Below are 25,250 nucleotides of genomic sequence, written 5' to 3'. Positions count from 1 at the left end.
AACAGCAAGTTCCCTTGCCGGTCTAGGAATGGTAGAACGATGGGTTCGATGACGGTTTGGATGTACCGTGCACTATTCAGTGTCCCCTCGACGATCACCAGTGGTGTACGGCCAGTGTAGGAGATCGCTCCCCACACCATGATGCCGGGTGTTGGCCCTGTGTGCCTCGGTCGTATGCAGTCCTGATTGTGGCGCTCACCTGCACGGCGCCAAACACGCATACGACCATCATTGGCACCAAGGCAGAAGCGACTCTCATCGCTGAAGACGACATGTCTCCATTCGTCCCTCCATTCACGCCTGTCGCGACACCACTGGAGGCGGGCTGCACGATGTTGGGGCGTGAGCGGAAGACGGCCTAACGGTGTGCGGGACCGTAGCCCAGCTTCATGGAGACGGTTGCGAATGGTCCTCGCCGATACCCCAGGAGCAACAGAGTCCCTAATTTGCTGGGAAGTGGCGGTGGGGTCCCCTACGGCACTGCGTAGGATCCTACGGTCTTGGCGTGCATCCGTGCGTCGCTGCGGTCCAGTCCCAGGTCGACGGGCACGTGCACCTTCCGCCGACCACTGGCGACAACATCGATGTACTGTGGAGACCTCACGCCCCACGTGTTGAGCAATTCGGCGGTACGTCCACCCGGCCTCCCGCATGCCCACTATACGCCCTCGCTCAAAGTCCGTCAACTGCACATACGGTTCACGTCCACGCTGTCGCGGCATGCTACCAGTGTTAAAGACTGCGATGGAGCTCCGTATGCCACGGCAAACTGGCTGACACTGACGGCGGCGGTGCACAAATGCTGCGCAGCTAGCGCCATTCGACGGCCAACACCGCGGTTCCTGGTGTGTCCGCTGTGCCGTGCGTGTGATCATTGCTTTTACAGCCCTCTCGCAGTGTCCGGAGCAAGTATGGTGGGTCTGACACACCGGTGTCAATGTGTTCTTTTTTCCATTTCCAGGAGTGTATTAATAACATCAAGGCAAGAAATTGCAATGTCATATTGTATAGCTCAGACTAATTGATGCCTTCTTGTCCTGTCATATTTAATTACCTGATGTCATTTTGTTTTTGCTGAAGAGAGAATAAATTTCACAGCATCTTCAGGCATGTTCCTTTCTCTAAGATTTCCAGAGAAAGCTCTTGTTGTTCCAGGAACATAAGTCACAGTATTAATTTGTTTTGTGCCAGTGTCTTTGTGAAATGTGCAACAATGAGCATGATTTGTGAGTACACCATCTTATTTATGTACATATGTAATAAAGGATAAGACGGGCAATAGAGAAATCAAATACTGCGAGAAGTAGTGCTTTCAATGTGTCTCATAAAGTAGATGTCAGTATACCTAATTTTATCTGTGTTTCTTTAAAAACGCACGTGATATGTTTCAGGCAAACAATTGTCCAATATGTCGAGCACCTTTTCGTGCACTGTTGCAAATTAGAGCTCTGCAGAAATCTTGTACTGTGCCACAGCCAGCAGCTATTCTTCCACCAGAGGTTGGTAATTGATCCTAACTTTCACTGTTGTGCAATATCCACTGTAGACAGTTGATGAGTAGTGGTGATTGATATTGGAAACTGTTTACAGAACTGTGTGTATGTTAGTTTTAGCAAGGAGGAAAATTAATAAGCTAACTAGTTTATTAGCTCAGTTTGTTTACAAGGCATATTAATGTAATACTATGGTATATTGATAATTTTCACTTATGGACCGTCTGACAGCAACTGAATAAAACACAATTTTAGTGCCATACGCGTTTCGCCTTTATTTTCTGCAAGGCATCATCAGTGGCCTGGAATATGTACATATGTTAGCTATTTTATTTACATTTTTGTCACTGTGCCTATAGGTTATAAACAGTTCTGGTGGTTGGTATTTCCTATTAAGTAGTAATGTTTTGAACTGTACTTACAGGTTGTGTAGACAGTTTCTTACATATTACGCTCCTGTTGCATTTTTGTTGTTGTTGTTCTTCCTATGAGCGCCAATTTGCTGTTTTTCCGCATTCCACAGCACTATGCACTGATCACTTGTTTTAATGCAATGTTTTGGTTTCTGTTGCCGACTGTCAAATGTTTTTGCCAAAGATCGAATATTACTGCCAAACTTATGAGTGTAACTATTGAAGTATCTGTGGTCTGTTCGTGTATGCGTTTGTGTGTGTGTGTGTGTGTGTGTGTGTGTGTGTGTGTGTGTGTGTGTGTGTGTGTGTTTTGGTGTCGTATTAATTTAATTTAATTTTATTTTATTTTATTGTATTTATTTATTTATTTTTGTTTTTGTCCTGTGTATGTGTGTGTGTGTGTGTTTTGGTGTTATATATATTTTTTTGTGCTGTGTGTGTGTGTCTGTCTGTATTTTGGTGTTATTTAATTTTTATTTTTTTTATTTTTTATTTTTTTTTTTTTGGGAGGGGGGCTGTGTGTGTGTGTGTGTGTGTGTGTATATATATATATATAAAATAGAAGGAAACATTCCACGTGGGAAAAATTATATATAAAAACAAAGATGAGGTGACTTACCGAACGAAAGCGCTGGCAGGTCGATAGACACACAAACATACACACAAAATTCAAGCTTTCGCAACAGACTGTTGCCTCATCAGGAAAGAGGGAAAGAGAGGGGAAGACGAAAGGAAGTGGGTTTTAAGGGAGAGGGTAAGGAGTCATTCCAATCCCGGGAGCGGAAAGACTTACCTTAGGGGGAAAAAAGGACAGGTATACACGCTCCCGGGATTGGAATGACTCCTTACCCTCTCCCTTAAAACCCACTTCCTTTCGTCTTCCCCTCTCCTTCCCTCTTTCCTGATGAGGCAACAGTTTGTTGCGAAAGCTTGAATTTTGTGTGTATGTTTGTGTTTGTTTGTGTGTCTATCGACCTGCCAGCGCTTTCGTTCGGGGAAACAATCCACGTGGGAAAAATTATATATAAAGACAAAGATGAGGTGAGTTACCGAACGAAAGCGCTGGCAGGTCGATAGACACACAAACAAACACAAACATACACACAAAATTCAAGCTTTCGCAACAAAGTGTTGCCTCATCAGGAAAGAGGGAAGGAGAGGGAAAGACGAAAGGAAGTGGGTTTTAAGGGAGAGGGTAAGGAGTCATTCCAATCCTGGGAGCGGAAAGACTTACCTTAGGGGGAAAAAGGACAGGTATACACTCGCACACACACACATATCCATCCACACATACAGACACAAGCAGACGTCAAGGTAAGTCTTTCCGCTCCCGGGATTGGAATGACTCCTTACCCTCTCCCTTAAAACCCACTTCCTTTCGTCTTTCCCTCTCCTTCCCTCTTTCCTGATGAGGCAACAGTTTGTTGCGAAAGCTTGAATTTTGTGTGTATGTATGTGTTTGTTTGTGTGTCTATCGACCTGCCAGCGCTTTCGTTTGGTAAGTCACCTCATCTTTGTGTGTATATATATATTTTATGTTATCATTTTCTTTATTAAGTGTAGTAGGGAGCCTGTGCTGATGTGTGTTTGTTCATTTATCACATGTTTGTTTTCTGCTATGGCTTTCTGGATGTGGAAGTTTTCTTGCATTTGTATAAGATGTTTGTCATGGTTGCTTATTCTCATTATTTTCATTTCTTGTTCCATGTTTGTAGGATGATGGTTGTAATGTTTTAAATGGTCTGCAAATGTGGAATGGTTTGTTTCATACTTCCAACATCTGATATGTTCTTTGTATCTTGTTTCAAAATTTCTGCATGTCATGCCTATGTATACTGCATCACAACTTTGACATTCAAGTTTATATATTCCTGATTGTTGGAATTTGTCCCTCTTGGTAGCTGGCTGGCTTAGGTGTGATTGAAGGGTTTGCCCAGGCTTATATGCTATTTTGAAGCCCTGTCTCTTTAGGATGTTTGCAACTCTGTGTGTTAGTTTATGTGTGTAGGTCATGGTGTACCATCTGGTTCTTTTCTGTGTGGTGTTGTCATTGTGTGTGTTTGTTGAGTGTGTTTGTAAGTTTTCAGCTTGTGAGTTCTTTTGTATTGTGGAAATGTTGTGTTTGTTTTTTATTTGTGTTTTTATTTTTTGATTGAGCCTGTGTACCACATGTGTGTCATACCCGTTGTTCCTAGCTATTTGTATGATCGTGTTCATTTCTTGTTCATAGTTTCTCTCGCTGAGTGGGATTCTGTTTAATCTATGTAACATGTGTCTTACTGCTGCAAGTTTCTGGCTTTGGGGTTGGTTGGATGTGGAATGTATTATTGTGTCCGTGGCTGTTGGTTTTCTAAAGATGTTAAATGTATGTTTTCCATTTTTTTTTTTAATTGTAATGTCAAGAAAATTTATTTGATTTTCTTTTTCTTTTTCAAGTGTGAATTTTTATGTTCTTATGAGCTTTGTTTATTTCTGAACGGAGTTCATCTATTTTTTCACTTGGCTCATCTACCAGACAAATAATGTCATCCACATATCTGTACCAATATATGATTTTGAAACTTTCATTTGTGGTTATCTTATCAAATATCTGATTTTCAAGGTGACTGATGAAAATGTTTGCTAGTGTTCCTGATATTGGGGATCCCATGGGCAGTCCATCAGTTTGTAGATAATATTCTTCCTCAAACTGAAAGTAGTTTTGTTCAGTTGTCAGTCTGAGCATATCTGTTATTTCTTTTATTGCGTCTGTGGTGAGGTCGCTGTGGGATGAGAGATTTTGTTCTATGATTTGTATTGTTTCTGTGATAGGGATGGAGGTATACATATTTTTTATATCGAATGAAATCAGCGATGCTGTGTGTGGTACCTGTATGTTCTGTATGTTTTCTTTTAGGTTTCCTGTGTTTATCACTGTTCTGTTGTTTTCTACTTTATAGTGTTTTGTAACTAACTTTTGGAGGTGTTTGGCTATGCGGTATGTTGGGGCTTTCTTGAAGCTGATAACAGGTCTCATTGGCATTCCGTCTTTATGTACTTTCGGTTGACTGCGGAGTGTTGGTGCTTGTGGGTTTTTCTGTGTTAAGTAGTATTTCTGTTTGTCTGTGTGTTCAATGTTTTTCAGTGTTCGTTTGACATTTGCCTGGAATCGTGTAGTTGGATCTGACTTCAGTTTTTGTATTGTGTTGGTGTTTATGTATTCCTTGGTTTTTGTGATGTATTGCTCTTTATCCATGAGTACTGTTACATTTCCCTTGTCTGCTCTTGTTATTAATATGTTGTTGTTTGTTAACTTTTGTTTTAACCTTTTCATAGTAGCTGCTTCTGTTTGGTTGTTCTTATTGTGTGTCTGTTGTGTTTGTTTTATTATGCCTTTTATTTCTTCTTTTACTAGTTCTCTTGTCAGTCCTATGTTTATTTCACAATTATTTTGTTGTTCTTCACGTGTAAGGATGTGTTCGGTTTCTACTATGAGATTTTCTATGTATTGATTGTTCACTTTGCTATTGGTGCAGTGTTTCAAACCTTTTTCCAAGAGCATTTTTTCGTTTTCGTGTAGTTCTGTCTCTGTTAGGTTAACTAAGCGTGGATGGAATGTGTGTTGGTGTTCATGTGGTTTCACATTTAAAATGTAAATGTATTTTTGCGTCTTTTTTACTGTTAATTTCATTATCTTGTGTTTATGTTTGTTTTGTAAATGTTTCATTGCTATGTATGTGTTGTGCTCAGTTTTTTCTACTAGTGCCATGAAAATTGCGGCATTTCCTACGTTTTTTGCCAATTCTAGATGAGTCTCATAGATTATCATGTTTAGGTGCTGTTTTTTCAAATAGAGCATCTTAATTTCATGTAGTAACCAATATCGTTCTGCAAATGATTTCGACTTTTGTGACACTGTAGAACTGTTTTTAACCTTTACATTAATGTAACTTGGAATTAAATAGTTCTTTTTGCATGTTCTGTTGAATTTTATATGCTGTATCGTCTTATGGAGTCTCAGATGTATTTTCTTGAACCTGTTGTACACGTTGACAGGGAATGCTTGACATAGCTGTATTGACATCTTCAACTTTTGTGGTCCTGTCCTCCTCAGTTGCGCGTAATACTACGGTATATTGATAATAAATACAATAAAATAAAATAAAATAAAATTAATATGACACCAAAAACACACACACACACACACACACACACACACACACACACACACACACACAAACGCATACACGAACAGACCACAGATACTTCAATAGTTACACTCATAAGTTTGGCAGTAATATTCGATCTTTGGCAAAAACATTTGACAGTCAGCAACAGAAACCAAAACATTGCATTAAAACAAGCATTCAGTGCATAGTGCTGTGGAATGCGGAAAAACAGCAAATTGGCGCTCATAGGAAGAACAACAACAACAAAAATGCAACAGGAGCGTAATATGTAAGAAACTGTCTACACAACCTGTAAGTACAGTTCAAAACATTACTACTTAATAGGAAATACCAACCACCAGAACTGTTTATAACCTATAGGCACAGTGACAAAAATGTAAATAAAATAGCTAACATATGTACATTTTCCAGGCCACTGATGATGCCTTGCAGAAAATAAAGGCGAAACGCGTATGGCACTAAAATTGTGTTTTATTCAGTTGCTGTCAGACGGTCCATAAGTGAAAATTATCAATATACCGTAGTATTACGCGCAACTGAGGAGGATAGGACCACAAAAGTTGAAGATATTAATGTAAGTTTTCCTATTAAAAAACATACTACTGCCCCAAAGAATTTTCTTGTTAGATATGCCACTTTAGAAATTTTCAGGGCTTCACAAGACATGGTGTGTTTATTGCAATTTTCCTACATTTGTGAAGGATAGCTACATGTCGTAAAAGATCCCAGTGATGTCACTACCTTATTCTAAAACTGAAATTTGAAGTGTCTGTATGTTTTAATTCATGCTACATTTCACAAAATAACAAGTAAATACAATTGACTTGTTGAATTATTGCAACTACGTATCAGTTTTGATGTTACAGGGGAGTTGTGAGAACATACCAGCTGGATATGAGGCTGTTTCTTTAATAGAAGCCTTAAATGGACCTCCTATTTTACGAGCTCTCCCAATAGCACCTGTTATGGATCTGGCAGAAACTCCTGACCAGGAAGTAGCTGTTCAAGCAGCAGAGGTTCTTAACAGGTATGAAGTGTAACATGTCAAACTTTATTTTTTAAATTGAATCCTATTGCTTCAAGTTCTCTGTGTTCAATGAAGAGAACAGCTACCATTGTCTTCTTTATGGATTGAGATGTTCAGACTGTGACATACAATTATTCTTCTGTGAATGGTTGGTGTGCTTTGCAGATGTAAGGTGAATGTCTTCTAGTCCCATTTCAGGAATTGGTTGAGACTTGAGTATTGTGGTGGGAGAGAGAGAGGTTGGTGAGCATCAAAGTGCAGCATAATGTGTGTGGCTCAAGCTCACTGTGAATGAGACTTCCGTGTTCACCGTGGCACTGGGGAAGGGTGGGTCGCAGGCGGGCCATGCAGTACTGCAAGCCAGCAGTGAACTTGGGGATCACATCATCTGTGGGCAGCAAGCAACTGGCTGTAAACGAGATTGGCAGCTGATATCTCAAGATCGGCCTTGTAAGTGACGCGTAGGCTGAGAAGTACCAGTGGCAGGGCAGCGGTCCTCCTGCTATGGCAGGCGAGGACAGCTTTTAGGGTGTGATGTAGCTGTTTCACCATCCATTGGTGGCTGGATTGTGGCTTGATGTCAGGTGCAGGTCAGTCCTGCACAGATCTGTCAGTGCACAAAAAAGGGCTGATGTAAATTGGTGCCTGCGGTCCATAGTCATTTGGAATGGGAAGCCGAAATGGGCAGTTCATGTGGAGGCAAATGTGACCGGTACTGTGGTGGCAATAACATTGGGTATTTGCATTGCTCTGCCAGTGGGTGATCGTGTCCACTGTGCTAAGAAGGTAGCGGCAGCCATCAGAGGAAGTTAGGGAGCTAACAATGTCCACATGAACGTGGGTGAAGCGATGCCCAACACCTGGGAAAGCCGTGATGGTGTCGTGTACATGGTGATCAATCTTGGCGCACTCACAGGCAGGCAAGTGCTGGGCAGTACATCTGAACACTTTGCCACACGAAGCACTGCATTACTAGAGTGGCGGTTGCTCGCATGCTGGTATGCAACAGGCTATGTAATCGGTTGAAAGCGGCGTTGTGGAAGGCAGCGGATAGGAAGGGGCATGGTGAGCTGCTGGATACTATGCACGAGATATTGCTGTCTGAGCCAGAAGCCAGTGAGTGCTGAATGCAGAGTCTGCAGATGGTGCCCTTGTGGATTTGGGCACGTTCTTGGTTGTGGGAAGTGCCTCATAGTCCGTTGATGAAGCATTGGCACAGGTGCAACTGAGACAGTCAGCAGTGACATTGTCAGTTCCAGTGATGCGACATGTCAGTTGTAAATTCTGATGTAAATGACAGCTGCCGGAACTGATGTCTGGAGTGCCAGGCAGTGTCTTTCATAAGGGCAAACGTTATTAGTTTGAGGTTGGTGACGCCCATGAGATGATGGGCCTCCACCAGCAGCTGAATGTATGTGATAGACTCGTAGACGGCGAGGAGCTTTCTGTTGTATGTGCTCCAGCATTACTGAGGAGGAGAGAATTTGCTGGAGAAGAAAGCAAGTTGCTTCCAGGTGTTGCCCACTTACTGTTGCATGACAGTGCCAATGGCCATCTGGCTGGCGTTGACCACGACAGCAAGCGGAACAGTTGGATGGGGGTGGGCAAGCAACGTGATGTCTGCTAAGTTGTGCTTGGTGGCCAAGAAGCTGTCTTCCATTTGCAGCGTCCGTGGCACCAGCTTGTTCTCTTTTGTTTTCATACTGCAAAGGGCAGCAGTGAGCAGCATATTTGTGTCAGTGTGATTCCTTAGATGGTGGCGGAAAAAGTTTGACATGCTGAGGAAATGGCATAGGTCCTTGAATGTCTTTGGACGTGGAAAATTGAGTATAGCTTGTATCTTGCTGGGCAAGGGACGTGAATTGGTGACAGAGACGGTATGGCCCACGAATTCCTCCTCGCTGACGCCGAGCATGCATTTTGCTGCGTTGACAATGATGCCTGCATCCTGGAGGTATTCAAAATTACTGCAGAGAGGCTTGTGGTGTTTCTCTGGCGTTGCAGAAAAAAATGAGTATGTTGTCCAGGTATGCGATACAGCAGCTCAAGCCTTGCAGGATGTTGCCCAAGAACTGCTGCCATATTTGGGCAGCATTACAGAGGCTAGAGTTCATAAATGGGCTGTCGTGGAGTCCGAATGTCATGATTATGGCTGTCATCTGGATGTTCTCGGATGCGTCTGGAATCTGGGTGAAAGCCTTGATGCAGTCTGTCATGCTGAAAATTGTAGCTCCAGCCAGAGCATTTTTGCAGCTGCAGAGAAATGGCAACAGGTACCAGTCAATGATAGTGCATGCATTTAGCTATCTGGTAATACCCACATGGGCACCAGGAGCCATCCTTTTTCTTGGCAAGGGGATAGAAAGATGTCCGTTTGGTCTTTGGTGGATGACGTATGCTCGCAGTGAGCAGCTAGTCAATTTCGGCCTAGGTGATCTTCAGTTTATGCGGCACCAGAATACATGGTCGGCAGAAGACCATGATCTTGGGGTGGTATTGATAAAGTGTACAGTTCAATGGCAGACCTCGTGAGGCATGCTGGATGGGCATTTGAGAGAAGGGAATTGCACCAGGAGGTCAGAATATGGGCCAAATACGCCACGTGCTTCACATTGAAGAGAACAGGGAAACGAGTGGTGCACTTTGTTGACCTCCCAGTGTCACTGTCAATCGGGTGTCAGCCGGCAATGTCAGGGAGTCGGTGATAGTGTTTGATGAAGTACACTCCAATAATGGGAGTGACACTGGTAACTAGTGACGGTGAAGGTCCAGGGCATTTCCTGTTGCAGGTCAAGATCGAGGACGCGATGATGAATGCTGTATCTAGTGACGGTGGAATTATTTGCTGCCATCAGGAGAATGGCTAAGGCAGCACCAGTGTTCCACATGAGATGATATAGAAAGACAGACAACTCAGAGCCAGTGTCTATGAGGAATGGCATGGAGGAATGGGCGTTGCAGACGAACAGGCACTGGGAGACCAAGTAGCAGCCAGGCACATGTAATCCCAGTGGTTGGTGGCATTTTGGTGCCAAGAACAGGGTTATCTGCAGTTCATGGCATCAGCGCCGAAGCACTTATGATACCTGCAGAGGTCGACCCTGTTGTGTGGAGCAGTGGCAGGGAGGTTGGAGCTGCAACATTGGTATTGGTCATTGCGCTGAAGGCTGGGCTGAGTGGGCTGCAGCAGTCATTTACTCCCAGCTGCTGAGCGTTGTGCTGTGGCCGGTGGGGAGACGAGGGGCCGGCGATGTCATTGGTGGTGCATCAAGCGACGAGGGTAAGCACATGGCAGGGTGGCTGGCAAGGTGATGACCACCAGTTTGTACTGAGTGGGGATGAGGTTGGTGCACGGTGGTGGTGGTTGCAGGTAGGGAGGCCAGCATCTCATGCCCACTGTTGGCGAGACTGGCAGTATCAATAAGGGAAAGATCAGCATGCGATGCCACTGTTGTCAGTATTGGAGCTGTGAGGCAAGCCATCCAGATGTTATAAAGAAAACCATCTGAGACCATGTGTGGCTCCATTGGCAGCAGAGGCCAAGGTCAGTGCTGGCAGCAAGGTGGAGTCCAGCATAAGGGGCAGGGCCACTGGCACTCGCTTTGCCCCGAGTTGTGCACAGGTCGGCATTACAGCAGTCGAGTTCTGCAAGGTGCATCAGCAATAATGTCATGCGGTGCTGTGGCAACAGCTGCATGTGGTGGGCTGTCGGTTGGGCAGGTGACGGTAGCCGTTGGTTGCTAGATTGCACAAGAGGTGGAAAACCATGCATAAAGGAATGAGTTCATGGTGCAAAGCACACTAGCGTCCATAGCATGATAATAGAAGATGCTAGGTCTACACATGCGGGAGTCAGACCATGCGCCTAACATGGCAAGGTAGCCCGTAACGTGACGAAATACAATATTAAGTTGACTGAGTAAATCGTCAGGTCACCAGTGTAGGAATGTTCCATACTTTATTGAACTAAGTAATACACAAAGCTAAAAACACATAAAGGTCAGGTCTGCACATGGCTGTAGTAACACAAATGACCTCAAGTTCAAAATGTAATCAGTCACTTGCTCGAGACATGAATGCACTAACCGAGCATGGCACAGCAGAAGTGGCGGAGTCGGAGAAATTGTTGCATCATTCCACTGTTGATGGCATGATATCTGCATTTACAACACCCGCACTAAGACAACGGAAGTGAAATTTATATTCTGCTCAGGAGTGTGACACAAAAACACAATGTGCTCGGTGATTGTGTGCCAAGTGTAAGGACAGCGTGTTGCGGGTATCTTGCAGCGCCGTGAAGGCACCGGCATCAGGTGCATTGCCACATGACCAGCTCCTCACTGCATTGGCGTGCAGTAGCAACTACATTGGATGCTATGAGGGACAGACAAAGGCTGTTAAAACTTGGTCAGCAGAAGCCTCACTAGCTTCAGCTGTTGTTCTGCACCTTTAGTAAGCAACAAAACGGTGAAGTGCCCTGTCACACAGCAAGATCATCAGCCATGAACAGAAGTACTGCGTGAGGGTTGAAACTCGCAGTCATAGCAGATGGCTGTAGCGAGGCGAAGCATATGGAACAGCTAACACAGCTGTGTGGTGAAAGGCCAGCACACTGTTGTTAGACAAGTTTGTAAACCTTTTTAAATTACTGTTTCGTTTGTGAAATGCATTTCAACTAATGAGCACTCACTATGTGAAAGTATTCAGTTTGAGAGCCCTATTCAATGATAGTCAGTGTCATGTTTCCATTTTATAAACATCCTCTCATGTCAGTAGGGTCCCAACAGTGTGAAGCCAGTTCATACTCAGACTTTTACTTAAAATGCACTTCACCTGAGGAAATCTGTTTTGTAAAAGTGAGTTACAAATAATAAAATGTTCTGGGTTATTATACCATGGTCGAATGGATTTCGCCTGTATGGACGGTGAAATCCATTCAAACACGGCATAACAGCCTAGAACATTTTGTTAATTGTGACATTTCTGGCCATGAAAGTTTACATTTTACAAAATGTGAGTTAATACAAGCTAGGCGGCACTCACTGTTTTTCATTTACAAGGGATATGTTTAGGAAGCTTCTTGGAAACAGTCAAAATTCCAAAGCAAAGTCCAGTCCACATTGTACCATAGTTCCACTAATGACTAACAGAGCCCACAACATTAACACCTGTACCAAACAAATAGCACACTTGCTGCTCAGATCACAGGTTGCATCAACAGCTAAGTCAGACTGGCACATGCTGCCTTATGCGCACAATTCTAGTGTGGTCTTGTCAGTGAGCACTCCTGATGACAAAGCACCATCTGATTATGGCTCCACAGTGGTTGACCAGGTACTCAGTTTACATAGTAACATTAGGTGGTGCACCTACAACCCAGTCTCCCTCAACAGCAACCACCAGGGGAGAAGAAGGTAGGTGATGTGTAGTCCAGAGGAGCCATTACCGGTGGTTAAGGCGGCAGATCAGTTACCTTGGGCATCAGTGTAAATACCGTAGCAGAATGACACTCATTGGGAGTTACACAAGTCATCCTGGGATGGAAGAGTATGGAAAACAAGCAGTTGCTGACCAGGATGACAGAGGCGAAATTGATGTCAATGTATGACGATACAGGATCCCTCCCTAATTGATCTTCACCAGTAATGACTGTGTTCTTAAAAATGTTATGAAATTTAATTGATCTGTTAAATAAAAGTGACATCTGGCAAATAATGTTAAATAAACCCTGTTCCTCGTAAATGTAACGGGTACAAAATCTGTTGTATGTAATTTTTGAATACCTAAAAAAAGGCTATTCCCAGAATTTACCAAGTAGTATTCTCAAGTACTCTCGCTTGAACTAACATATTTATTGATGCTCATCAGCTCAAGCAGGCAAATTACCAAAGTGGCTCTGGAGTACTGCAGTGTAACAAGTTTTTATATGTAAACAAACTTTGTTCAGTGTGAACCTGTCGTCTACTCAGATTGGTCAAAGCTAATTGCCTTAGTAACAAACACTTTAGGGTACCCATATTTTGCAAGCACTTTGAATAAAATATTGTAGAATCAACTGTCTCGGTTGCACATTTTTAATTAGAGCACATGTTTTGATCAGTCAGGATAAGCTTGAGATCTGAAACAAAGTAATACTGAGTATGTACTATCTAATATTTTACAATAAATAGAGAAAAAGAATTATACATAAATGTTGAATTTACCTAAGCAGTTGTGTCAGTTAATGTCTTCTCCATTCTAAGCCTGTAATTTTAATATTTTAAATAAAAATATTTATACAATGTTATTATTTATACATTCTGGCAGAGTAAGACCTTATGGTTTTATACTTTCAAAATTTGACACTTTCACTACTTTATTTCTACTTTTATAATCTACTGTTCTATCCCATTTTATAGTTTTGCTCATCCATTGGTGTATGCTTCTGGTATTTTAACAGGATGCTTTCTTATGTAATTGACTTTTTGCAATTTTAGTATAGACCTTATGTTGTTAAACCCATAACATCCCTGCCATTATACCTCCCTCCTCCCAACCTTCTTTCCCAGCTTGCAATCCCCTCACTCCATTTTATAAATTAACTATTTTATGCTGTTTTACATTTTGCATGCCCATAGTTCTACACTATTAGTATTGTAACAAGAATGTTTACATAATTATATGTTCTGTAATTTTAGCAAGAGTCCTTGTTAGTGATCAAAATATGTAATCTAAGTAAAAATGTGCAATTGAAACTGAGCAATAAATGAGAATTATCTTAAATATCAATACAGTTGCTGACTCTCACAAGACAAATATGATGGCTGTAACAAGAAGTGTTGCTAATCTGATTTTTACTGAAAGAGACTGCTAAAAATTTAAGCTTCTTCTGAGTCAGGCCCCAATGCCTTGAGACAGTGGCTGGGTATGAGTGAATTGTGCTAATGTGTGTGTGTGTTTCTATTGTGCCTGTCTGTGACTCGGTGCTTCCTCTGTGTTGTGGATAGCTATCTATCCTTTTCATATTGTTGTTATTCCATCCTGGACTTTTCATTCTTTGTTTTAATCCAGATTTATGTATAAGGAGATAATAAAACAATGAAATAGATTCTTTCTTATTGCTGTAGGAAGTCAGGAATGTGTTACACACAATAATGCTAAAAGAATTTAACATAGAGAGATACCATTGTCACTGTAAAAGTGTTGCTCATTGAATTTAATTTTATTTCAGTTTTTGAAAAAGAACTGCAAGAATTATTTAAATTATTTGGTAACAAAGTGTCACATCCCAAGCTTGAATTTTGCCACATATTGAGTGACAGCCTTTTCGTGTTCAAGGCAATTCAGTTGGCTGACCTGAGTGAGAGGGAGACTTTACTGTCTGATGTAAATTCCATGAGAGGATACATTTGAATGGAGGATGACAAAGAGAATAAGTAGTCAAAAGGTGCAATGAACCTTTAAGTTTATTCTGAATCTTGACTCACAGAGTAACTTTCATGACTGAGGTGCTGCCACGCTAAGGATAAGTCCTTACAAAGAGACAGTGAATGCTTATCACTGTTCCATCTGATAACTGAAATCCTCGTGTAAATCTAAGATCAAGAGAGCTCTGCAGCTATCTGATTCCAGCCTGTAATTCCGACTACTACTGTCTGACTTCTGCTGATTTGTATAATAGCTGAATTTCCCTTCATGCTAGGTCTGCAAGTTTTATTTTGCTTTCCCCTTTGACTGTGCCTGTCCCTGACACCCTGATGTGATGTGATATCAAAGGGCTTCATATTGTCTTGCCAACGGCCTTGCCACAGTGGTAACACCGGTTCCCATCAGATCACCAAAGTTAAGCACTGTCGAGCTGGGCTAGCACTTGGATGGGTGACCATCCGGTCTGCCGAGTGCTGTTTGCAAGCTGGGTGCACTCAGCCCTTGTGAGGCAAATTGGGGAGCTGCTTGATTGAAAAGTAGTGGCTCCGGTCTCGGAAACTGACATACAGCTGGGAGCGCGGTGTGCTGACCACATGCCCCTCCATATCCGCATCCAGTGACGCCTATGAGCTGAGGAAGAAATGGCGGCCGGTCAGTATCGTTGGGCATTCATGGCCTGTTTGGGTGGAGTTTAGTTTTAGTTCAGTCAGGAATGTGTTACACACAATAATGCTAAAAGAATTTAACATAGAGAGATACCATTGTCACTGTAAAAGTGTTGCTCATTGAATTTAATTTTATTTCAGTTTTTGAAAAAGAACTGCAAGAATTATTTAAATGATTTGGTAACAAAGTGTCACATCCCAAGCTTGAATTTTGCCACATATTGAGTGACAGCCTTTTCGTGTTCAAGGCAATTCAGTTGGCTGACCTGAGTGAGAGGGAGACTTTACTGTCTGATGTAAATTCCATGAGAGGATGACAAAGAGAATAAGTAGTCAAAAGGTGCAATGAACCTTTAAGTTTATTCTGAATCTTGACTCACAGAGTAACTTTCATGACTGAGGTGCTGCCACGCTAAGGATAAGTCCTTACAAAGAGACAGTGAATGCTTATCACTGTTCCATCTGCTAACTGAAATCCTTGTGTAAATCTAAGATCAACAGAGCTCTGCAGCTATCTGATTCCAGCCTGTAATTCCGACTACTACTGTCTGACTTCTGCTGATTTGTATAATAGCTGAATTTCCCTTCATGCTAGGTCTGCAAGTTTTATTTTGCTTTCCCCTTTGACCGTGCCTGCCCCTGAAACCCTGACGTGATGTGATATCAAAGGGCTTCATATTGTGTTGCCAACGGCCTTGCCACAGTGGTAACACCGGTTCCCATCAGATCACCAAAGTTAAGCACTGTTGAGCTGGGCTAGCACTTGGATGGGTGACCATCCGGTCTGCCGAGTGCTGTTTGCAAGCTGGGTGCACTCAGCCCTTGTGAGGCAAATTGGGGAGCTGCTTGATTGAAAAGTAGTGGCTCCGGTCTCGGAAACTGACATACAGCCAGGAGCGCGGCGTGCTGACCACATGCCCCTCCATATCCGCATCCAGTGACGCCTATGAGCTGAGGAAGAAATGGCAGCCGGTCAGTATCGTTGGGCCTTCATGGCCTGTTTGGGAGGAGTTTAGTTTTAGTTCATATTGTCTTACTGAGTGACTTGATTAGTTATTTGTCGGAAATGTGTCAGAGGCTGAGTAGAGGGTATAGGAAGTTCCAAATGGCTGTGGAATATGCCCTAAGGTCACATTGGCTTTTCATCACGTAGTGTAGTCCCTGCCACAAGCCCCTCTCTGTTTCTCTCTTACAGCTTTTGCTTTCTGTCTAACAATTATTACCCTTTTATTGCCTATGGACCTTGCTCTGTAATTTGGTCACCTTATTTATCCTGTACTATCCAGATACTTCGCCTGATAGATTCTGCCACCATATTAATTCATTTATCATCTGAGGACTTCACGTCACAAGTCTTGTCGAAAAACTTATTTTTATAAGCCTCCCTCACATTGGCCTCCTGCTCGTTTGGCTGACACTAATGGCCTTCGTGCTGTCTTCTGCCATGCCAAAACTTCGTCTTTATTTTGCCAAGTGGGCACAACATAAGTTACGTGAAGTGGATAACAATGCACCATGCATATGTATTCAGCAAAACAAAGCTTGGTTTTATATAACAGAGAATTTCAGAAAAGTGTATTTGTGAGAGTAGAGATCTCAGACATTCTCATTAGGAATGGATTTTTATGTCATAAAAAACTTTAAAATATTTTATTTTTTAGGCAGGAAGAATTTAAAAAGTGTGCATAAAATGCAAAAATATTTTGTTTCACATTACATGATAACAGTCTTGTGTATTTCACCAAAGCAATGTCACTGGGACACACATTTTCAATTTCACCATCATCTACTTCTCCTGCCAAAACCTTGACAATTTTATGAATAGTATGAAATCCACTATTTGTTTTTCAAGCAAATTTTTAAATTTCTGTTTAATAGCTAATGCTTTTGGACCTTTGATTGAATTAATTTTTTCTCAATGTCATGCAATCGATTATGTCTCAATTAACAAGTTGGTTGACGTTTCTAATTTTTTTGATAGAGTGAAACAAAAACTCAAATTTCCGGATATGTAAGGCAATTCATTTTTTAGTGTACTATTGTTGAGTAAGTTCCAAAGAATTTCAGTCAAAGAAGCATCATATTTATTTATTCATCCATCATCAATTTAAAATTTTCAGAATTTTATGCATAATACAGTACACCGCTGCTTCCCTCCATGTTCCCCCAATGAGCAATTATGGGTCTAGGTGGAAGTTCAAGATCTGGATTTTTGCCTCTGAACAAATCAGTTTTTGTTGGTGCTTTGACAGACAGCTTTTGCCATTCGAGATCAATTTGTCCACTTTATGATCTGCTCACATATTCTGTATAAACCATTTACTATACAAATTACGCACGTCACGTGTGAGAAGCTTACAGAAAAGCATTGGCTGCCTTCTTTACATAAGTAAAACACTATTAAATTTCACGCCATTCGGCCATAACAACAACAGACATTCATTGAATAAGTGAGCCATTGTTACGTTATTGGCTGCTGATATTTCTTTACATCCTAATAGAAAACACGGCATAGGAACTATTTATTAGCACACCTACCACAATATTTCCCACTTTCCTGGTCTGGTGATGTGTCAGTGCTTACCCATTTTGTTTTACATTCTGCTCTTACCTTTCTTAGCTTTTCTTCGTAACAGGCACATATAATTTTCATAATCTTGATTCTTGTGTTGTTTCAAAATTTTTGTATTTTCTAAGAAGTGTGCTGTTTCGGTAATTTCTGCCTTTCTTACAGATCTTTTTTTTATAAAAAAGAAAATTACATAAAAATATGTTCCCTAATCATAATATTCAATGAAAGAAACTTACGTTGTTAGCTGTGACAAACAGTGAGTCATCATCAGAACCTGGTAGCCCACATGTACAGTTCAGTTGGAAATTTGTGATAAGTTCCTATGAGATCAAGCTCCTGAGGTCATCGGTCCCTACGCTTACACACTACTTAATCTAACTTGAACTAACTTATGCTAAGGACAACACACATGCACCCATGCCAGAGGGAGGACTTGAATCTCCAACAGGGGGAACCACGCAAACTGTAGCAAGGTGTCTCAGACCGCACGGCTACCATGTCCAGTGGCAGTTTAGTAATGCTATCTTTATTAACTAGAAGTTGAAAATACTGCTTCAGTTGTAAATTTCTTTTATTATCACGACTGGCTTCGGGCTCTCATAAGCCCATCCTCAGGTGTTGCAACTGTGCTGTGGCCCCCAAGCACACAGTGCGTGCAGTACACGTTCACCATGGTGCTCAGGGGCCACGGCACAATTGCGACACCTGAGGATGCACTTATGACAGCCCGAAACCAGTTGTGATAATAAAAGAAATTTACAACTGAAACGGTATTTTCAAACTCTACTACAATGCTCAGTTGCGGATGTTCTTCCAACAGGATTGTTTGATCTTTATTAAATTATGTTTTCCTCTTACAAGTGGTCGTTAGTCTGAAGATGCTGTAAAAATGCATATGCCCCCTTGATGGTTGAAGTGTTAGTGGTCGACAGTGTAGAACAAAGGGGATGCGTTCTTGTAGCCACTGTTTGAATCTTGTAGTTTTTGCATATGGTGCACAGTTCAGATACATGCTCAATACTGAAGTCCGTTCACTCAGTAATCCTGTCTTTCTCACACTATTATTAGTTCAGAATAAAAGATGAACGTCATCTCTGGTACGCAGTTCGGAGCAGTGGCTGAATGCTTAAATCAGTTCATGCAATAAGTCTGTCTGTCTACAGTCCTTGCTTTCGTATTACTCCACAATATGTTAGTTCACAATGAGAGACACATCAACACATTGGAATTTTAACCTGGCAGTCCACATTGTGCTTCAGAATCAGTGCTGCTAATAGATGGACATCTGCAATATTCATTGTATCATCTCTTATAGTATTGCATGGAAAATTAACTCAGGATGAGTTAAATCCACTTTGCTCATTGTTTTCACAGTCCACAATATACCAAAAACAATCTACACACTGTAATCTTACCCTCCCACACATCACTGTTAAAATTCTCCGTCTTTGCTGCACAAATTTTGAAAGCTTCAAGGGGCGTAAGATATGCAAAAGATAAACTTTTTATTTATATTCATTATCTCATTGTTATTGGCTCAAAGTCTTGCGTCTAGGGTACATTCTTGAGGCTGTAATTTTTATAACATTGCCGGTTCTTGTTGAACTGAATATCAGATGAAGATTTGCCTGTTGCTATGAATATCTTTTTATTTTATCCCATTCTTTTATATCACACCGACTTTACCATTCCACATCAGAACATTCACATTGTTGTTGACAAGATTAGAAATTCATCTACTTCCATCAGAGGCATGCCCATTACTACTAACATTCTGTGCTACTCACAAAATTCCAAAGAGTTTACAAAGCAAAAGAGTTTACAAACATTCTTAACAAAAGAAGAATCTTCACAAAAATATGTCATTATTTTATAAATGAGTCCAGAAATTAATTTAATAATTATTGTCAGATTGTGCAATTTATAATATGAATTTTAAATGTGCCAGAAATTTTGTAATTTCAAATATTTTTGAAAGAAGAGTAATTTTATCTGCACATACAGATTAGTAAATAATGACTGTAACAAATTAATTTCTTTTTTTATACATTTTAACCCAAAATATAATACATCCTATACAAAATCATATGAAGTTCATTCAGTTAAACAGCCAAGAATGCTCACATATATCAGAATCAATAGTATACATGGTGTTGGTTATTTCTGTAAAAAAAAAAAAAAAAAAAAAAAAAAAAAAAAAAAAAAAAAAAAAAAGGGGGGGGGGGGGAGGTAATGTTATAGGAGGGTGACACATTGCAATATCCCCCTCACAAAATTTGGAAACAGAATGTTTACAATATTTTGTGACAGACCATAAGGTTTGCCAAAAGGTGTACAAAATGATGCACAGGATAGCAGATGGATGTATAGAAGTATCTGATACATAACATATTACAGATAACATGAAAAAATATCCACTATACAAATCAGAATATATACATATATCAGAATATGTCATTCAGATTTGTGGAACATACTGTCACAAGACAATAATACAAGGTCAAAACTACAACATTACACCACTTAACTATAGAAATAATTACAGAGACAATGTAAATTACTAGAACTTATAAATGTTAAGTTACGATCTATACAATCACACCTTAAAAATCTTCAAAAGCAAAGAGAAAAAATTTCAGAGCCTAAGTGTACGATGAGTGAGCCGACTTGAAAAACTCATGATGCTGGGTACATACCAGAAGAATATACTCAATAATGAGTAGGATTCAATCAGCTACATAAACTGTAGTATTTAGGGATATGTTGACTCATGAAGGAACAAACTAATGGAAAAATTTTAGGGCCTAAGTTTATGATGTGGGGATCGACCCATGAATCCAACCCACAAACGAGCAAAAAAATGTTTTGGCACAACAAAATGAATAAAGTTCATAATCAATAAGTTCAGTTATATGCAACGAGTAATCGTGAGAAGCATCGAGCTCCAATCAATGGCTGTACGTTCTCCTTGAGTACACACAAACAGTTGCGATGACCAGGTGTACCCAGTACAGAGTTAAGCATGAGTCTGTCCACAACGCAAGATCTTTGACGGATGACACAATGTAGTAACTTGAGATCCAAAATCAATGTATGAAACCAAACATGACTACTATCATGTTATATTGTTTATACTATAGATGTCTTCCACACTAGTTCCTAATTGACCTTACAACTAACCTATGTACATTAAGACCTAGAAGATTCATTTACAATTCATAAAAAACAATTACATATTGATTTAAAGTTCCATAATGTTTAGGAAAGTCAATCCCCCTACGTACATTTATGCTGAATAACACTGTCTTTAGTAGTCTTGGTTAATAGTTCACAAATATCAGTCACAACACAGATCCAATCAACAGATGCTCAAATACATTTCCCAGCACCCACGATCTCTTGGAAGTTGACTGGTCCAGCAGGGTACAGCCATACAGCAGTGTGGGGTGTGGATCTGTCCACATCTTTCAGTTTTCTCCTTGGAGTTCTCATAACATGCTCCAACAGATAGGTAACTTCCTGTCTAGCATACACATCAAATTCTGAAACATTGTTTTGTGTACTAAATATGCTGTTCGATATCTCCTTCATATCATACAAGATGTGTTCCCCTTGGTAACTTTGAAAGTCAGGTGTACGGGATTTATGTCAGTTGAGATTAAAAAGTGTTCACATATGAAACATTAATAAACAGAGTTAAATGCAATGAAAAGAATGGACTAATAAGGTAATAAACTGATGTGCTCAGATACTATTCCTAATCTTTGCAGTACAAGTTATGAATATTGTCCCATTTCAGAATTGTAAACGGATCTACTCATTTAGATTCTAAAGTACAAATCTATTATAGAACATAATTATATAGTGTACCACAGGCTTTAACTCAGTCAACAGATAAGACAGAACTACAAAATTCACATCATCTTACCTACTAAACTCCAGACAAATGAAACACAGTTATACTAGTATAGTCGTATGAATCTACAGAAATATTTAAACTCAGTCAATGTATAAGACAGAACCCTTGAAATTACAGGATCTTACATACTAAACTTGTACTACATGATCTTACATACCACATTCATGGCAAACAAAACACAATTATATAGTCTTAAAAATCTACAAACATAGTGAATATTTTGTTCTAGACTAGGTATCATTATGCATCCATGTTCAAAGGTTTTCCCTTCTATACTAAACATTAAAAATACCAGAGATTGTACCAATTGCCTGTAGCTCCTCTTATCTTTACACGTACGATAGGCATTTCCACAAAATTCTTACTATATTTAACCTTGTCTCTAAATTGTTCAGATGTGCCACAAATCAGACTACCTGTATCAATCAAACAGTTCCCTTCCCACTAATCAACCTTAATTTTAATGTAAGGACATCCAAAATGTGAATCATCATGTCTGTTATTAGACACTTCATGTAAAACATCACTTTCAGATTCATCAAATGCTACATCCACACTGTCCTTGCAGGGTTTTATCAACTTTAGTGGTATAGTAGCATTACTTTGGTTGCATATGTTCTCAGGGAAAGATTGAACATACTGAATGGGTTCCATAGCCCAACTAACATCATTTATTACAGGAGGAACACACGCATGCAGTGTGTGCTGGAGTCACTCGATGTGGTGCCAGTACGACCCCCAATCCAGGGTTTTAACCATATGCCACCCTGGTTACTGGAGAGGCCCAGGGTGACCTTAGATTTGGTGCTATTGAGGAGAGAGAGCTCTCCTGCTTCCATTTTTAATGTGGTATCGTCTGACTATCTGTCTGAGTACCACAACCATGTAGCTGTTTTTATGGGTGGGTCTAAGCAGGGGAACTCTGTTGGTTGCTGTGTCATCTTCCCGGATCGTGTCCTCAAGGTTAGACTGCCTTTAGAATTTACTGTCTTCAACGCAGAATTATACGCGATCTTACGGGCACTGGAGCAGATGAAATGTTCTCCCAGTGTTAGATTTCTCATCTGTTCAGATTCTCTGAGCACCTTTCACTCTCTCCAACGTTTGTAACCAGCAGATAAAGTAACCCAGAATATGCAGGATACCTGCCTCCAACTACAATGACTGAGGAAGGAGATGTCTTTATGCTGGATACCAGGGCACAAGGAAATTGCGGGGAATGAAAGGGCAGATCGAGCAGCCAAGGAGGCATTTCGTGACCCTCAGGTATTTCGGTGTGCTGTCCCCCCTGTATGCTCTTACCTCGCTGTTGAGTTAAAGTCCTGTGTCAATGGGGAGGTGAGTGGCTAAAAGTGACCGACAACAAGCTCTGTGTTGATAAACCCACAACTAATCCGTGTAGTACTTCCTTCCATCCACATCAGTGGGACAAGATCCTTCTTACTTATCTTTGCATGTGCTACAGCCCTGTGACACATGGATTCTTACTCCAACGAGAGGACCCCTCAATGTGTGGTGCTTGTGGCATACAGATCCCGGTGTGCCACATTTCATTGGACTGCAGTTTATTTGCCGACCAGTGGACTATCACGGATTTGCCGTCTTATTTTATGTAATGATCTAGTGAATGTGGTTCGAGTGTTTAAGTTTTATTAATTGTCCAATATTTTAGGGAGATTTTTTAAACGTGTCAGCAGGGTGGCTCGTCCACGTTTTTTGTAAGTGGCCAGCCAATTATATTTCCCTGTGCTTTTCTTTTAGCTCATCTGTGTTTTGTTCTCCTTGTGTTTTAATTTCTTGATTAGTTATCTCCACATTTGTTTGTTTTAATAGTGTAAGGGTGCTGATGACCCTGCCATTGGGTGCCCATGAGATTAAAAAAAAACCACACACACACACACACACACACACACACACCTGGCAGGATTCCTTGGAATTGTACTAGCTCGCATGTTGGCGAGGAGTAACAGACTTTCCATAGTGCAGCTGTATATTTTGGTCTACTTTCTTTTCTCATATTTCTGATCAGTCAGTTAATTTTCTTCTGTGAAAGATAATGTAGACAGTCTGGAAGGTGTCTAAAGTACTTAAAATATGAATTGGGATGGAGCTCATTTATATAAGTTCACTAAAGGAAAGTTGTACTAGGTCAGCATTATGTGGACCAACTTGAACTCACTCATCTGTTGGGACCCAAATGGCTAGGAACACTAGCCAGTACCTGTACTACCATTACCATAGCTTCACTGAACATGTTATGGAAACTCAAACAGGATCAATTTCTGTCAGTTGTGCAGATCGAAAGAATCTCATTTTAGTGCTACATCCATAGAATCTTGTGTCCCATGACTGTGCTTTTTATCTGTTTGTGAAGTCATGGTAATTGCCTTTCTCACTCTTTGGCAACATTTACTAACTGGCATGCCAATACCATTGGTGGAGAATAATGTCAAACTATCAGTTGTTTTTGTTTTTTCTAGATGTGAAACTTCTACTTTATTAAGCTGACGGATGTATCCCTTTTTGTGCCCAATGATAACTCGTGCTATTTTCTTCATGGTAACTGGGCCTGCAACTGCTTTTAGCAAAGTATTTTTGTTTATAGTGTCACATAACTTTTCATTCTTAACTGTCTTTACTGTAAAAGAAAAAATGAATACCTAATCAGTTATTATTTTCTTACTTATATTTTTCCAGATCTAGTCAGGAGCAGATACAGTGCACAAAACAAATTCTGGAACATGAAGAAAACAGTCCTAGAGACCGTACTAGCCGTGAAGGTTCTGTTTCATGTACAACTCCAGAAGTAAGTATCTTTATCTTAATATTGGAATGTAAAACTGGCATCTTATTAATCTAGAATTTATTAGTATGAAAGAGATGTTGAGTTGCAGAGAGGCACAACAAAAAGACTAATAATTATAGCTTTCGGCCATTAAGTCTTTCGTCAACGATACACACACACACACACACACACACACACACACACACACAAACTGCGGTATCCCCCCCCCCCTCTCCCTCCCCATCTCTCCACTGCCTTCAATCTAACCTGCAGCACTTCGCTGTCCGACACCCCCACCATACTATCCCTCCCCCTCCCCACTCCCATCATGCACTGGTGCTGCTGCTCGCAGAGTGGTTTTAGTTGCCTGAGGCTGCATTCATGTGTGTGTGTTACATTTGCTTGAGAGAGAGAGAGAGAGAGAGAGAGAGAGAGAGAGAGAGAGAGAGAGAGTGTGTGTGTGTGTGTGTGTGTGTGTGTGTGTGTGTGTGTGTTGTTGACAAAGGCCTTAACAGCCAAAAGCTATAATTGTGAGAGTCTTTTTGTTGTGCCTATCGGCGAATCAGCATCTTCGCTGTATTGTGAGTAACAACTTTCCTTCTCATAATATTGTTACATTCCTTCCTTCGATTTTCCATTGTTTGATGATTATTATGAAAGTGATTCAGCAGCGAATAAACTACATAACAACACTTGGTAATACATTGGAAAGAAGAAAACGTAAAAACAAACTATTAAAGTGCGCACTATACATACATAAATCAAAAGTACATATTTACCAGTCACAGCAATTGGAATGG

At 40.7% G+C, this 25,250-nt stretch overlaps 1 protein-coding gene and 2 pseudogenes across 6 annotated transcripts in view; all 3 read left to right on the top strand.

Moving 5' to 3' along the window:
• LOC124782689 (probable E3 ubiquitin-protein ligase MGRN1) overlaps positions 1–25,250 on the top strand; it is a 180,477-nt gene that overhangs the window by 32,793 nt on the left and 122,434 nt on the right. For all 6 annotated transcript variants that reach the window (XM_047253962.1, XM_047253960.1, XM_047253966.1 and 3 more), the window contains exons 7-9: positions 1,392–1,499; positions 6,942–7,102; positions 24,363–24,471. In XM_047253962.1, the coding sequence (XP_047109918.1) occupies positions 1,392–1,499; positions 6,942–7,102; positions 24,363–24,471 (378 nt within the window). The remainder of the gene's footprint in view (positions 1–1,391; positions 1,500–6,941; positions 7,103–24,362; positions 24,472–25,250) is intronic.
• Positions 14,874–14,991, top strand: LOC124725779 (annotated as a pseudogene).
• Positions 15,860–15,977, top strand: LOC124725161 (annotated as a pseudogene).

This window comes from Schistocerca piceifrons, chromosome 1 (genome assembly GCF_021461385.2).
Source record: "Schistocerca piceifrons isolate TAMUIC-IGC-003096 chromosome 1, iqSchPice1.1, whole genome shotgun sequence".
Classification (NCBI taxonomy): domain Eukaryota; kingdom Metazoa; phylum Arthropoda; class Insecta; order Orthoptera; family Acrididae; genus Schistocerca; species Schistocerca piceifrons.
The sequence above is the reverse complement of the archived record's forward strand: the minus strand, read 5'-3'. Positions and strand labels throughout refer to the sequence as shown.